This window comes from Pseudochaenichthys georgianus, chromosome 12 (genome assembly GCF_902827115.2).
Source record: "Pseudochaenichthys georgianus chromosome 12, fPseGeo1.2, whole genome shotgun sequence".
In the NCBI taxonomy this organism is placed as follows: domain Eukaryota; kingdom Metazoa; phylum Chordata; class Actinopteri; order Perciformes; family Channichthyidae; genus Pseudochaenichthys; species Pseudochaenichthys georgianus.
In genome coordinates this window covers 16,280,185-16,294,996 of record NC_047514.1, presented here as the reverse complement: position 1 = coordinate 16,294,996, position 14,812 = coordinate 16,280,185, and the positions used below count along the sequence as shown (strand labels likewise).

Here is a 14,812-nt window from a genome sequence, read left to right as displayed (position 1 = left end):
ATGGTATCATATGATTAGATTATAATAGTTAAAACGTTATTGTTTAAATCACTTTTATATTTGATTGAGAACTTCTTATTTTAAAATAAAAGGATGAATTGGTTGATTACATTTTGTTTTCTTTATCACAATCTAAAAGTAACTAAGCTTTCAAATGAATGTAGTACTATAAGCAGCAGACATTTTAAATACTCAAGTAAATAATCCCAAAATGTGCTTCAATTAAGAAAATCACTTTATTAACATCCCCCACCAATGTTAATATAGTACATATATAATATAATCGTGTTCATCTCAGAATAAGAATGCAATGTTACAATAAAGGCTTTTATATATATTTTAGAATTAATCAATTGGTTAGTGTCCTGCAGCTTATGTTGATCTGTGTGTGTTTCAGGTAATGTCTGTGTGTGTTTCAGGCTGATGCAACTCGACCCAGGTTTGTTTTTCTTCAGTCTGAGGACTTGTTTGTACTGGTGTCAGGTTCACAGGAGATGTGTGTCCCTCCTCTAAAGTAGAAGATCCTCACAGGTCTGTTAAATTCTACACCAGACCATAAACACACAGAGTTGCTTCTTCAATTTAGAGATCTTTGGAAGATCTGGATGTTGTAATGTCACAAACACAGTAAAATGTGGCAGTTTCAGATTTGTAATGTGAATTTATTTTCCCATCACAAACAGTTGTACAAAGATTAAAATTGTTATTTGGTCTAGACACATTTTAATTGATATTATCAGAGGTACACAAATAGTTTTTCTAGCAGCTATTGTGTGAGATTAAGATCAAACCTTTTTATGGAAAATGTGACGTTAAACCATGTTTGTGCATAGATGTGATGAAATGAATGGGTTCATGTTATACTCCTCATTAAAACAAGCTGTGCTAATCACATCTGAGCATGAAGTGGAAATGTGGTGCATGAATTACATCAGATCATACTCAATGTCCAGGGACATTTCCCTAATTTATGGCAGAATAACATAACCGAAATGAACAGACACTCGGCTGATAGATATATTTGTGGAAAGTTTTACATTTTAAACAACTCGCTAATTAAACAGAGACACTTGCAAACACTTCCCATGACTAAAAATAAGTAAAAAGACTGAGTGGTTAGAGTAGCTGAATTTAGTTTTTGATAGACTTCAGAAATAATAAATAAGGTTTGATTTACAATATATTTACAAAAATCTATAAAAAGATTATCCTGATTAAGCTCTGTCATGTATTGTTTTTTTATTATTCAAAATCAATAGTTTTACACTTAGATATAGGTGATATTGTATTGCAGTACTGTAAAGAACAACAGAGTCAGCGTTGTTTGGTCATATTTATTATTTAACATTTCATCTGAAGTTTTGATAGGAAGCTGAAGAAAAAGAGTTTCAATCACACATAATGTAGCTTGAGCAGCAAAAAACATACAATCAAACAAGTGGGAAACAGACATCAACAATATGCTATGTGCAGACATCCCAGCAGTACCGTACAGATCCATTATAAAACTACAATGTTTTTTCTTCTACCGCCACCAACTAACTAAATATTTCTCAAGTAAACTTTGTGGATGGCCGAATATTTTTATACTTTTAGTCTAAAGTCAACCAATCCTGGTAAAGAAGGGAATTTACAGGGACAAAACTGTTTTTTAGATCTGTGCTAATCTCAAAGTTTTAAACAGAAATCTCTTCAAAAGATAAATATTCTTTAGCTGAAAATATGAGCCATGCAACAATTCACTGTAAAGACATACAGGGGTAGCACTAGGTAGCCAAAGTGATTTTCTTTAGTTTCTGACTCTAAATCAGAAGATCTCCCAACCACGGAGCTCGAGCCCCGACACATTCACCGCCTGCCATGTTTGTCTTCCTCAGTTCTCGTCTACGTGCAAACTTCCAAACTTCTCTCGTCCGCCTCTGCCTCTACATCTCAATGGCTTGTAGGCTGTCCTCCCATCTTTTCGATCTTAAAGAAAATCCTTAAAACTCACCAAAGGTCCTAACAGTAAACATGCTTCTATAATATATAAAACAAATATTTTCAGTAATCCCTGTCCCTCAGTGTTTCAAATGGAACATGCTAAAAACCCAGAAAGCCAATGTAAGGTAAACATATTCATTTATGTTAAAAGGAAAGGAATACTGAAAGACATTGGGCAAAGTGTGTCTTATTATCATTTCAATCAAAGTTCCAAACTAACAAAAATGTAATTGATAGGTCATAGCACCCCCCGCTGAAGTTAATGATTTGATGTTGCCTGTATAGTCAAGTAGCATGCAGGAACACACAAACAGCAGTCTTTAAAGAAGAGTGGAGATCTCTGCAGATGCTTTAATCCTACAATAATGGAAGTGATGGTATGAGATTCGACTGGATTTTTTTCCCAGTCTTTTTATCTTAGTTGGAGTGTTAAAGGTCCCATGACATGGCCATTTCTACTGATCATAATTCCATTGTTGAGGTCTACTAGAATAGATTTACATTGTGCAATTTTCCAAACTCACATTGGTTTCTCATACGGCATCTCTGTATAGTATGTGTTTTCACGCAAATCCGCGGAGCTGCAGCTGCCTGAGAAAAGATTGTGTGTGTGTGTATGTGTGCGTGCGTGCGTGCGTGCGTGTGTGTGTGTGTGTATGTGTGTGTGTGTGTGTGTGTGTGTGTGAGGAAGTCCACGGATTGGTCTTAACGTAACGGCTCCGCGGATTGGTCCTTTTGGACCAGTTGGTCCATTGGGTCGTCGTTAAGTCACTTGGTTCCCGGAAGAAACAAATGGAAAAAGAGAAATCTCCAACGAGGCGTTCTGGAGCAGCATAGTCAGGTATTTTCTGTGTTAGAGTTTTACTCGCTACAGGGTGTATTTTGAGGGTTTTTGACTCTGCAGACCGTTTACATGCATAAAAACCTTCATAACACACAAGGGGACGGGTAATAACCGGAAAAGCATGACATGGGACCTTTAATGCAGGAAAGGAAGTGAGTAAAAATCTCGAGTCAAGTCATTCGGGTCAGGTTTTCTCGGAGTGTTCACATCTAGGTAGTGCATGGTTTGGTTTGGGGTGGAGTGGTTGCATGCTGCAGTCCAGGGTGTGGGCGTGGCATGGCTAAAAGGTGCATCACTGCGGGTAAACAACAGTCAGCTGACAGTCTTATCAAAGGTAGCTTGGGACCAGCGTCATGGAAATTCTTAGCTGGTTCTTAACATGCTATAGTTTGGGGTGGAGTGTTTTTTCGGTTTTCAGATGAAGGTGGAGTCCATGGTGCTGGTGTCCTGCGCACTGCGGGCTCGGGCCTCAAAAAGCTGTTTTATCAAGGCTGACTTCTCCTGCTCCAGCTGTGTGATGCGCTCGCTCCTCTCCGTCACCTCCTGAGAAGATTCAAAGGTTTTAATGTCATATGCACATAAGTTAAAGTGTAGAAATGGCATGAAAATCTTCTGACTCCTCCAACAATGGAACATATATAATAAAATACAAAAATACAAATAAAAAATAGTGCAAGAAGTCTATATGCACGTAAATTGAATGATATATACAAGAACAAAATGTAAAATTAAGATAAGATAAGATAAGATGAAATTAAATACGGTTTATTATGGTGATAACTATTTAGATAAATAAGTCAATTGCAAGAGGACAAACAGATGAAGGTTTATCGAGGCACAGAGTTCAGAAAATGGATAAAGTGATTCACTGAAAACATCCACTGACTGGTAACTGTTAGTGACTTCTTCTATGTATTGGCAGTGTGCAGACTGGGTCTAACCTGTGTGAGGAGTCGGTTCTGGTCCTTCAGTCTCAGGATGGCTTGTGGGGGAGCTGGAGCCGGGGGCTGCGGGTTAGCGGTGGTCTGAGCAGCGCTGGAGGGAAATGACTGCTGAGAAACAAAGAGGAATCAAAGAATAGTTTATAATTAACCTACTTGTTAAATATACTCAGCTAAATATGTACAGATTGGAATTCCCCTGAACTATATTTTGTGTGAGTATTTACTGACTTCAGCTTTGAGCCATACGAATTTCCCAATAGCAAGTGTTTTATACTTTCATTTGTTTTCAATATAATTGTTCTCATCTACAGCCATGTTACCAGCTCTGAAGGCAAGGCAAGTCTATTTATATAGCACCTTTCAACACAAGGCAATTCAAAGTGCTTTACAAAAAATGAAAGACAGAGGTTATTCCTATGCACAGCAGTTAGCATACAAACATGCTCACAGTGACAGTGTAAACATGCTGATGTCTGGCAGGTATGACGTTTACCTCCTTGGTGATATGGTGAGCTTTGTCCACACATATTCAAAACAGGGCTCTTGGATTTAAAAGGTTACATTTGACCAGGTGATCTTCAAAATGAAGAAGTCCATCCATATGATCATTTATATTCACAATAGATGTAGATTGTGAGACATTAAGAACATTTAATTTAGCTAGATTTACAATAAATGCAAAAGATTAAATGGGGCAGTCAGCACTCACCATCCCAGAGCAGGAAATAAGGTCATTAAGGCAGCGGTTGACTTCTTGCAATTTGGGTATTAGGACATTCATGCGACTCTGATTAGCTTCTGTGAAGAAATCCTGTGAGGAGAGAACATAAAATACATTACGTAAATACAGCAGTGGTGGATACAAGTAGTTAAAGGTCATAAAAATGTCATGATAAAGTGGGATGATTATTTAACAAACCAATGACAAGCTTTGGTAAAGCAGCTTAATATAAACTAATAAGGAAACACTGAGGAAGAACATTATGTATTTTTTTAAACAATATATTAGAAGATATTTTTTTGCTACCAGTGCATATCAAAAACACTGAAGCACTCCGTTAAGAATCAATTACTTCCTTTCCTTATCCTCAAAAAATAAATGCCTTCATTTTGCATTCTTTATAACGGTCAGAACAAGGTTTAGAACAAAACAACCAAAACACTCAGTTCAACAGCTTTACATTTGTATTATACATATCCGTTTGATATATCCTCATATGCCAAGATATTTTCGACATTTGTCCTTCTATCTATATCAATAAAACACAACCGGTCTCATCTCCAATACTTTATATCTGAGCTCTTTGGACCAGTGAGTGTGAACTGACCGTGCAGTGGGAGTTCTGGCCGACCTGCCTCTGCCTCTCGGTCACATTGTGGATTTGGCCCTGGTACCAGTCTCGGGCCCGCTCCACCACCTCCAGGCCCGCCAGCAGAGAGTCCTTCTCCTGCTCCAGCTCTTTCATTTGCTTCAACTGTGTGAGTTAAAGGTTAAAAGGAGAGGTAGGTTGTTGAAGAGTGAAAAAAGAGGGGCACAAAAGGGAAACATTTGATTGGAAATTGTCAAATAAAATAAAAACCTGAAGTCATTTTCTGTATAGACCTCACTGAGGCAGCAAACGTGTCATTGTAATCACTTAGAGAGATTGAAGGGGCCCTATTATGCTTTTGGGGGTTTTCCCTTTCCTGTAGTGCAGGGGTGCCCAATACGTCGATCGCAAAGGTAGTGTGGGTAGATCGCATGGCATTGAAAAATCCATCCTTACTATGGCATTTGCCACTTGATTGACGTACAGGTAAGCCAGTCTGAGATCTCATCTTTTCTAACACGCAGCTCACCATGCATGCACGGTCAACCGCACCAGCTGCAAATCACCGGAGAGCTGATTACCTAGTTAGCCTTACAATGTATACAATTCTACTAAAGAAAGGGTATAGAATTGACGTAATGACCAAAAATGTATTGAGTGGTATGGTGCCATACAGGTTCATGCAGTTATGCAAGGTACACCAACATAAGGTATACTCAGTATATATATAAATAAATATATCCGATAGATAGATAGAATTACTAACAAAGAATTGCTAACAGAGCACTTATAAATAATAATTGGCTTATCTATAGCCAGTTGAGTAGCACTTGAAATGCTTGGCTCTATGAAACCTGATGTACTTTATGATTCTGTTTTCTTCAAGGTTGTGTCCTCCTGGTCGAATGTACTTACTGTAAGTCGCTTTGGATAAAAGCGTCAGCTAAATGCAATGTAATTTGTTTAGCATTTTTAATGTAGGTAGATCATTTTGACTTGGTCATTTTAAAAGTAGCTCCCAAGCTGAAAAAGTGTGTGTACCCCTGAGTGTAGTGTGTTATATAGGTTTTTGTGCATGTAAATGGTTTGCAAAGGCTTAAATCCCAGAGTTTCTCTCCCACACCCCCCTCCCCCTGCCTGAAACACCTCCATTGGACTCCTTTATTTACTTCCGCATCATAGTGACATCACTATGCAACACTTGCGCTTCTATTGGGCAGCGCTCCAACACATTGTATGTGATAGGCTTAGGGACAGGACACCTCTAAGCGATTGACCATTCACAACAGAGCCAATCAGCTAACCAATCAGAGCAAACTGGGCTCTGGTTTCAGACAGCGGGTGAAAAGAGGTGCTGCAGCACAGGCAGTACAAGAAAAATAAAGAGCTCTTTGAACATTAAAGCATGGAGACATGTCCCAGAAGAGTCACTAAATACAAATGTGAACCTGGAAATAATAGCGTAATAGGGCCCCTTTAAGATTAAATCTGATCATTGATGGCGGCCAGCCTTCTGCATTGGTACTCCAATCTTTTCACACACGGGCATCTGCAGCCAACTCTTTTGTGCTGTCCGAGACAATGATGCCGTATCAATTGTGCCGGACTCTCTCCCATCCTGAACAATGTTTAGAGGAGCAATCATTGTTGTCATGGCAACAGCACAGCAACCTAAGAATGGGGTAAACAGCACTTCAACTAGGCCGCCCCAGTGTGTGAAAGAGAAAGAGATGTGTGTGTGTGTGTGTGTGTGTGTGTGTGTGTGTGTGTGTGTGTGTGTGTGTGTGTGTGTGTGTGTGTGTGTGTGTGTGTGTGTGTGTGTGTGTGTGTGTGTGTGTGTGTGTGTGTGTGTGTGTGTGTGTGTGTGTGTGTGTGTGTGTGTGTGTGTGTGTGTGTGTGTGTGTGTGTGTGTGTGTGTGTGTGAGGCTGCATTGAGTTGTGCTGACCAGGCTGTCCACACTGCCACAGTGCAGGCCTCATTGCTGGCATTCAGCCACCACCTGGTGTGTTATCTTTCTATCCACTCATCGCTCAATCCCTGCATCCCCTGTGAAGCTCAGTGAATCCCCCCGATCATCGCTCATCAGTGCTGTTTAAAAAGGTTGCGCGAGAAACTTAAACAGAACAAGGGATTTCAGAGTCTGACATCAAATCCTGTGCGACATATTTGTGCTCTTTCCCAAAGAGCCTAAAGTGAGAGAACAAAAGAGGAAGGGGGGATTTTAGGTATGAGAGGTCCGTCTAGAATGAAGCCTGACCCAGTGTCAGGCTTCATGAATACGCGGTAGGTCCACAGGCAGGAAAACCCACAGTTTATAAAAGAAAGAGAAAACACCCACAGAGAGGGAGCAGAGCAGCACATGGCTGAAAGGTTAGGGAAGAGTGTGTGCATGTATGTTTGTCATAGCTGAATGAACAGGCGTGAATACAGGACAACAACGTGCATACAATAACATGATGCCTGTTGCCCAAGCTGTTCGACTAAAAACACAAAGAAGAACATAACTGCCTTTCAAACTGCATCTACAAAGCACCACGAAACCGTGTGTTCTGAACATCAATACAACAGCAGCTCAGAGGCAATATACAGTTCAAAAGTCCCTGAAACAAAGACAGTGTTACAGCCGGACGAACAACCCTGGATATATCCTAATACATCTGTCCAATATTCTTTTCGATCAGTTGGTCAACTGAAAGAGTATAAAACCTAAATATATTCAAAATAGTGGTATTTCAAAGAGTGAAAAGCAGCACAAAAACATGACCATGATATATTAGTACTTTTTCTCTGTTAAACCAATCAACTAATTTCATCCACTCATCAACCCATTTCTGCATATCCTAAAACTGAAGCATTACAACACCCCGACAGGTTAACACTAATGAAAAGACCCAATGTCCTTGGAAATAGAAAATATTTCTTAATTGATATGCCAGTTATTATTCAGATTAATCACTTAGTTGTTACTTTAGGATATATAGAAATCCCTCAAATTCTAGCTTCTTTATAAAAAAGGACCGAAGATATTAAGTTTAAAATGATACAAAACAGAAAAAGTAGTCAAGCCTCACATTGCGAGACACTTCACAGTACATTATTGGTAGTTTTTCTTGAGACAACTTGAAACTTGATTGTCGATAAGATCCTGGCAATATGATAACTACTTAAGATGGACAACACCACAGAATGTTAGAGCCATAGAACAAGCCCTAAAGTCCCTAAAACCAGCCTAAATAAGTAGTTCATCTATTTTTCCAATCATATTTCTCTCAACTCACAATTAACTGTCAAAACAACCTGGTGCATATCTAGCAGATGTTGAAATGTAATCATTACAAAACCACCACAAAGGCAAACTTTACTATCCTGCATCTCTTTTACCATCACTGTCTTTCCGCCATCTGTCTCCCCCTCTCTCCCTACTCACCCAGAGGAAAAAGTGCAGGGCCTTGCTGCTGTACAGGCCGCTGCCGAGGGGGATGAACACGGTGGTGTAGGCAGCCAACACGGCTGTCCAGGCTGGGTCGGGCCGGCCGAGCGAGTCCTCAACTTCCACCAGGCCCCTAGGCCCGACCCGGCTCACTACCATCAGGGCAGCCGGGGGCCAAATCGGCCTGGATGGGAGGGCCAGAGGGAAGGGGGAGGAGGAGAGGGGCAGGGAGGGGGGGGGGGGTCGGTCAGACTGCCTCTTCTGACATAGAGGCCGAGAAGGAAAGAGACGGAGACATAAACAGGGAGAGAAAGAGAGCTAGAACAGAGTGAGAAATGGTGGGGCAAAGAGGAGAGACGCAGAGTGAAGGGAGGCATGGGCTCCGACTGGAGGGTGGGAGGGGCAGAGTCAGGGGGAGGCAGCGAGCCGAGGGGTGGGAGGGGAATGTGGGGGCCAATAGAGAGGGAAGAGACTCTACCAGAAAACTTTTTCCTGGAATTTTCCGGCTTCTACTGTTTTCTTTTTCATGTAAATACAATATTTCCTGCCCTCCAGGCTCCATCACTGTTATTTCCAATCACACCCTAAAACATTGTTTAGACCTGTCAGACCTCTGTCTCTCTGAACGTCCTTTGCTACTGATCCTCTGTCCTTTACCACAGCAAAACAACTCAAATACTAACAGATACCAAAGAAACATCATTCAAAATGTGTCATGTGTCACATCGACACTGAAGACTCAGTTCTTTCTAATACAGTGGAAAGAAATGATGTTCTCAATGAGCAGAGGAATAAAGCCATCCCACTGACTGTTAACACACTGATGTTATTTGTTTGTGCTCTCACGAGGGAAAAATCTTTGTTGTGATATCATGTTGCTTGATAAACACTTAAAAGACTGTTTTGCCCGGAGGAGTTTTTTGTGTTAGTGGAAGAGAGTATCAGTGAAAAACTGCATTATAAAATACAATGAATATTCTTTATTTATTAGTGCCTTTCGTATACATTTCAATGTTCAATTCATTTAATACAAGAAGTGTATTGGAATTCAACAAGCAGTCTTTTTGTAGTAAAGCGGAAAGGCATTTTTATCTATCTATTGCAACATTTGACAGTGTTATTGCATATGTTCCTACATATTGTGTTGACCTAGCTGTAATGTAAACAACAAGTGAAACAAGAGTTTCCAAGCTGCAGTAACATCTGGTTTTTTTAGGTTTTTATATTTGCCTGGCCTGTGATTTTACTTCAAGACCAAAGGTTTTTAACTCAAATACTGTAAGTGGCATTGTAAGAGAAGCAGGGTGCTTTACAGGTAAATAAATAGAAACTGGGAGGATCCACAGAAGACCCACGCATTACTAATGTGTTGACACATACCTGGTTTGCTGTTCAACCAGTTATTAATGGTAACTGTGCGCATGTACAGCACTGACATTCAAATCTGATTCTAAGAGAAACATAGCTTAGGCTGATGCCCAGGTGTGTGTGTGTGTGTGTGTGTGTGTGTGTGTGTGTGTGTGTGTGTGTGTGTGTGTGTGTGTGTGTGTGTGTGTGTGTGTGTGTGTGTGTGTGTGTGTGTGTGTGTGTGTGTGTGTGTGTGTGTGTGTGTGTGTGTGTGTGTGTGTGTGTGTGTGTGTGTGTGTGTGTGTGTGTGTGTGTGTGTGTGTGTTGTACCAACCATTCCGTAATCCACTCCGTTGGATATGGTATGCCTCCTCTGCTCATCCCGACCTCGCCCATGTCGCCTGGAGACACCGGTAAATCCTGATGCTGATTCGCTCTGGGATCTTGGTAGACCTGATTTCCCAACACCTAGACAAATGAAAAACACACAGATTGAATCAATTGCGACACTGTGGTCTGGTATGCACTCGGCAGTTTGACTTGTAGTCTGCTGAACATAACATAGAAAAAAACAAAAATATGAAATGTACTTCCTAGAGGCAGTGCTTTAAAATAATTACACTGGGCTTGTGACATTTAATCTCCTTCGGCAAAAAACCTCCATGCCCGCAGACAGACAGTAAAGAAGAACATCTTAAGTATAACAGATCAATCATTTATTAAGACACAGCAATGCGTTCCAGCTGCCAGTGTGCACCACAGGAGGGAGCTGTACTATCAATCATGGTCCCTTCTTTGATTACCTTACTAGGATGAGTTCAGTGGAGTAGAAGGAAATATGTGAAGTATCTGAGTTCAAACAAACTTCAAAGAGAAAATCTCAGGAGATTTAACACAAGACTAATCCTTGAATTAATAAAACATAAACATTTCAACAATTAGGGGTAGGGCTTCCTAAAAAGGCTAGTATGATTTTTTTTAATCAAGAGAGCCCACTGAGTGATTTTGAATTTTTGAAGACTAAGACGCATGTCCACTTTAAAGTAAAAAAAGGTATTTAGATGTGCGCTTCTAAACTTACTTTTATCTATGTTGTGCTTTGGGGGAAAATGACAAGCAAATGCTATCTGCCAAAAAAGAACATGTGATATGATTGAAAGCTATTTAAGGTCCTTATGTTGAGATTGTTTAGTAAACTGCCAAACTCAAGGACGATTGTTAAAACTCAACTCAGTTGTTATAAAGATAAAAAGAAAATATGTCTCTCTCTGTTGGTTTTCCTACTACTCTCATTCAATCTCTGCTGCTGTGTGTTTTACCTTTTCAATGTGGTTTAATTAAAAAACATGTTTGATGAAGAGTTGTGAATTGTGTGTGACCTTGGCAAAGCATCTCAGTGGTATTTTTTCAGTGGTATTTCCCACATATTAACTGAGGTATTGTATCAGATTTTAATTCTTGAGTGAACACCACTGCTGCATTACAGAACCACAAAAAAAGTGATGAGAGTGGCAGGACTTTGTGGTGATGTCCAGGGTGTTGGGGAGGATTTCACCACTGCAGTGATTCAGTGAGCCATGGCCTGTCTGCTGTAATCTGTCCTAATCCAGCAGGGTTTGGCTGCATGAGAGAGATTAGAGCATGGACATTACCCAACAAAAGTAAGGGGACATAATATATTTGGACAGCACTTTTTACATTCAGACAAAAAGGGAAATAAATAATATATATATATATATATATATATATAATAAACTGATGTTCAACTGTAAAAAGCATAACATTTGATATTTCTAAATGACAATAATAGCATTATACAGCCTGATACACATGTAAAAATTAGGATTTAGAAGTAAGTGACAAGGTTTAAGAGTATTGCCACAGTGAAATGGGAGAAATTAATGACATGTGGTAGACGAACAAATTGTCAAATATATATGTTTTAGCATTAAGATTTACTTTTTATATTTGAACTGAAATAAGACATAAACTACACAAAGTTATGTGATCTATTGGCCATGCAGTGTATATTTGTGTAATATTTCTCCATCTGAACGAAAACACTCACTTACACATGAGTGTAATGCAAGTGTTGGATGCTGTGAACGCCCTGAGGGACGAGGAATGTGCAAGTGTCACTCTTATAGCTCCGGACAGGCCTGGCTATAGAGGGATCATGCAAACTCGGACAGACGTGGTGTGTGTGTGTGTGTGTGTGTGTGTGTGTGTGTGTGTGTGTGTGTGTGTGTGTGTGTGTGTGTGTGTGTGTGTGTGTGTGTGTGTGTGTGTGTGTGTGTGTGTGTTGTGTGTGTGTGTGTGTGTGTGTGTGTGTGTGTGTGTGTGTGTGTGTGTGTGTGTGTGTGTGTGTGTGTGTGTGTGTGTGTGTGTGTGTGTGTGTGTGTGTGTGTGTGTGTGTGAGAGAGAGAAATGTGAAATAGCTCTCCCTATGAATGTGAGATAAAGAGGAATGAAAGTGAGTTTGTATGAGAGCGAGAGATAATGAGCAGGCAAACTGGGAATTTACTCAGCAGCACATCATCCAACCGACATCTTACTCACCAAAGAGAACTGAACAAATGCACGTGCCTACATCTGACCATTTTCCTTTCCAGAGTCAGCCAGGTCGTGGCAGGAATGACTCTGCCTTCTCTACAAGGCAAACCCTCAAGATAGATACATTCTGCAGGAATTTCTGACACGACCTCTGACCTGACCTAGGGTTAACAACCGCAATTGTTCAACTAACCAGCAGTCACTTAACCAGGGCCTGTTTGAGCTGTGACATAACACTGATATACCTGAGAAGAGTGTTGTCAAAAACCAACAATAACTGTTGTTGACCCCCCATTAAGGATTTAGAAAAATACTGCCTTTTAAAGTTAAAATGTTTACATGTCTAAGGCTCCCTCTGGATGACATTTGCTTACATGCAAATGAATGCACACTGCAAATGCTGTGCACTTGTAAGCACTACATGGATCAGTGCATCCAATTGAATTAGAATATGAAATCGAAGCTGGAAGACGACATATCAACGCAGTTATGCACATAATCAGGTGGCTTGTTCATGTGAATTCATTTTCAAGTGTATTTTGCTCTGTATTCTGGTGTGTGTTCGAGGACACATATACTCTATCTAAGATCTAATCATCCTCATGCACGTTTTTAGAGGTCCAGATAAGAATTTGTCTTTGTTTGAAGTCAGCAGCAAATTGAAACTAAGGCACAAGTTGAATTTCATTTCAATTTTTTTGACAACTTGGATGGGAGTGAAATGCAGATACAACTGCAGGTTGTAACTGTTTTCTTTTTTATATAATTATAATTGAATATGTTTGACTTTTGTACAGTTATTAAGACAAAACAAGCCATTAAAGACATCATCTTGTGCTTTTATGGAAAAAACTTTAGAAGGAAATTACCCATATTTTTTTTAAATAAACACTGCCGCATTAGTTGAGCAACAAATGTATCAAATCGTTATGGCCTATACCACAAAGTGTAAATATAACTGCATGACATCATCCTCTGTTAGAGCTGTTGATTGGCATACGAGATCAGAGCTCAATTGCATTTTGTATTACGGGTGTGTTGATGTTATTGCTTTTAACACAACAGGTTAATTAGTTATTGACATGAGTCCTAAATGAACCCAGTGAACTGTCCCCAAACCCCCTCACACACAGACAACATTTATAACGATTCACTTTCATGGTACCACTTACTTGATCCTTGCAGCTGCGGCGACTCCAGAGCGAGAGACTCAATGGACCTGACCCGGCTCTGCTGTGGCTGTGTGGGTTTGGGGGCATGGCCCGGTTCGGCCCGGTAACCCCCGGCCGCCGGAGCCCCTGGGTTCTGCTCCAAACCCCGCACGGGCCTCTCAAAGACCGCTGGGTACCGCACCGGTCCACACGCCGGGTACCCGGGCGCTTCCTCCAGCCTGGCCCGGCTCTGCAGGGAGGAGGTCCGGTGCTGCAGGGTGTTGGTCACGTTGCTCGGCCCCAGCGGACGGACCTTGTTCTCCACCCGAGTCCCCACGCTGCATGTGGACAGCGGGGCGGGCTTCTGCTGCGGAGCCTGCTGTGGGTGCACCGCGGCGTGGGCCTTGAAGTGGGCGCTGTGCTCCGGGTTGAGCATGGAGTAGCGCAGCCCCGCGACGAACCGCTCAAAGGTGAGGCAGCCATGCGGTGGGGTGACCCTCCGGAGGCAGCTCAGGACCCCGCCGGGCAGGTCCCGGGTGTCTGCCCCCTGCCAGCGGGTCTCTATCTCTGAAATGTGGACATAGCCTCTGCCACTATCATCCAAAATGTCAAACAGGGTCCTCAGGCTGTGCAGGAAGGCTTTGGGCAGGCCATCTGTTGAATAGTCCGACTCTTTAGGGTGCACTTTGGCGGCTCTAAAGCCCTCCGTGTTGCCTTGATACACTTCTTTTCTTGGTCCAGTTCGGCCGTAAATCGCCGAGGTCCCGTTCAGTTTGCAGCCCTGATCGGTCACTATCAGAGCCATGAATGAGCTGATAATGCGCGCCGACTAATCAATCAAAAACACACAAGTTCGCTAACTTTGTATAAACACGCAGCACAGAGCCCAGAACAATACAATAAATACAAGCCTACTGAGCAGGAAAATACATATCCTAATAAAGCTTTTTAGGCTGAAAATGTCCTACAATTCACTGTTCTGGTCGTCCACCTTCCAGTCAAAACTCCGCTGGTCTGATCCATACTTTCCTTTTTCTACCCAGGACCGCCCTTCAAACGGTTGTGCGAGAGCGTCCCAGGACAACCGATTGGTCGCGGTGTGCACGAGCTCAGCGCTCATTGGTTCAGGCTTGAGGTAGGCTCCAGTTTGAGTTGTGCTTTTGTTATTACTAATGCTGAGACGTTATTCATAAAGCCTGCATATGATCACCACCCCCTACACATAATCACAAAGAGCTGGATATCACCT

At 41.4% G+C, this 14,812-nt stretch overlaps 1 protein-coding gene across 2 annotated transcripts; it reads right to left on the bottom strand.

Annotated features, from left to right (window-relative positions):
• Nucleotides 1–1,328: 1,328 nt before the first annotated feature.
• sapcd2 (suppressor APC domain containing 2) lies at nt 1,329–14,555 on the bottom strand. 2 transcript variants are annotated; one of them, XM_034095899.2, is made up of 6 exons: nt 13,585–14,555; nt 10,194–10,327; nt 5,100–5,246; nt 4,481–4,582; nt 3,769–3,879; nt 1,329–3,370 (listed from the first exon to the last, which is right to left on the bottom strand). In XM_034095899.2, the coding sequence occupies exons 1-6, from the start codon at nt 14,366–14,368 to the stop codon at nt 3,242–3,244; spliced, it is 1,407 nt and encodes a 468-aa protein (XP_033951790.1). In that variant the 5' UTR covers nt 14,369–14,555; the 3' UTR covers nt 1,329–3,241. The 2 variants fall into 2 exon arrangements, with proteins under 2 accessions (XP_033951790.1, XP_033951791.1); XM_034095900.2 differs by having other exon boundaries at nt 3,769–3,876.
• Between the last annotated feature and the right edge of the window lie 257 nt (nt 14,556–14,812).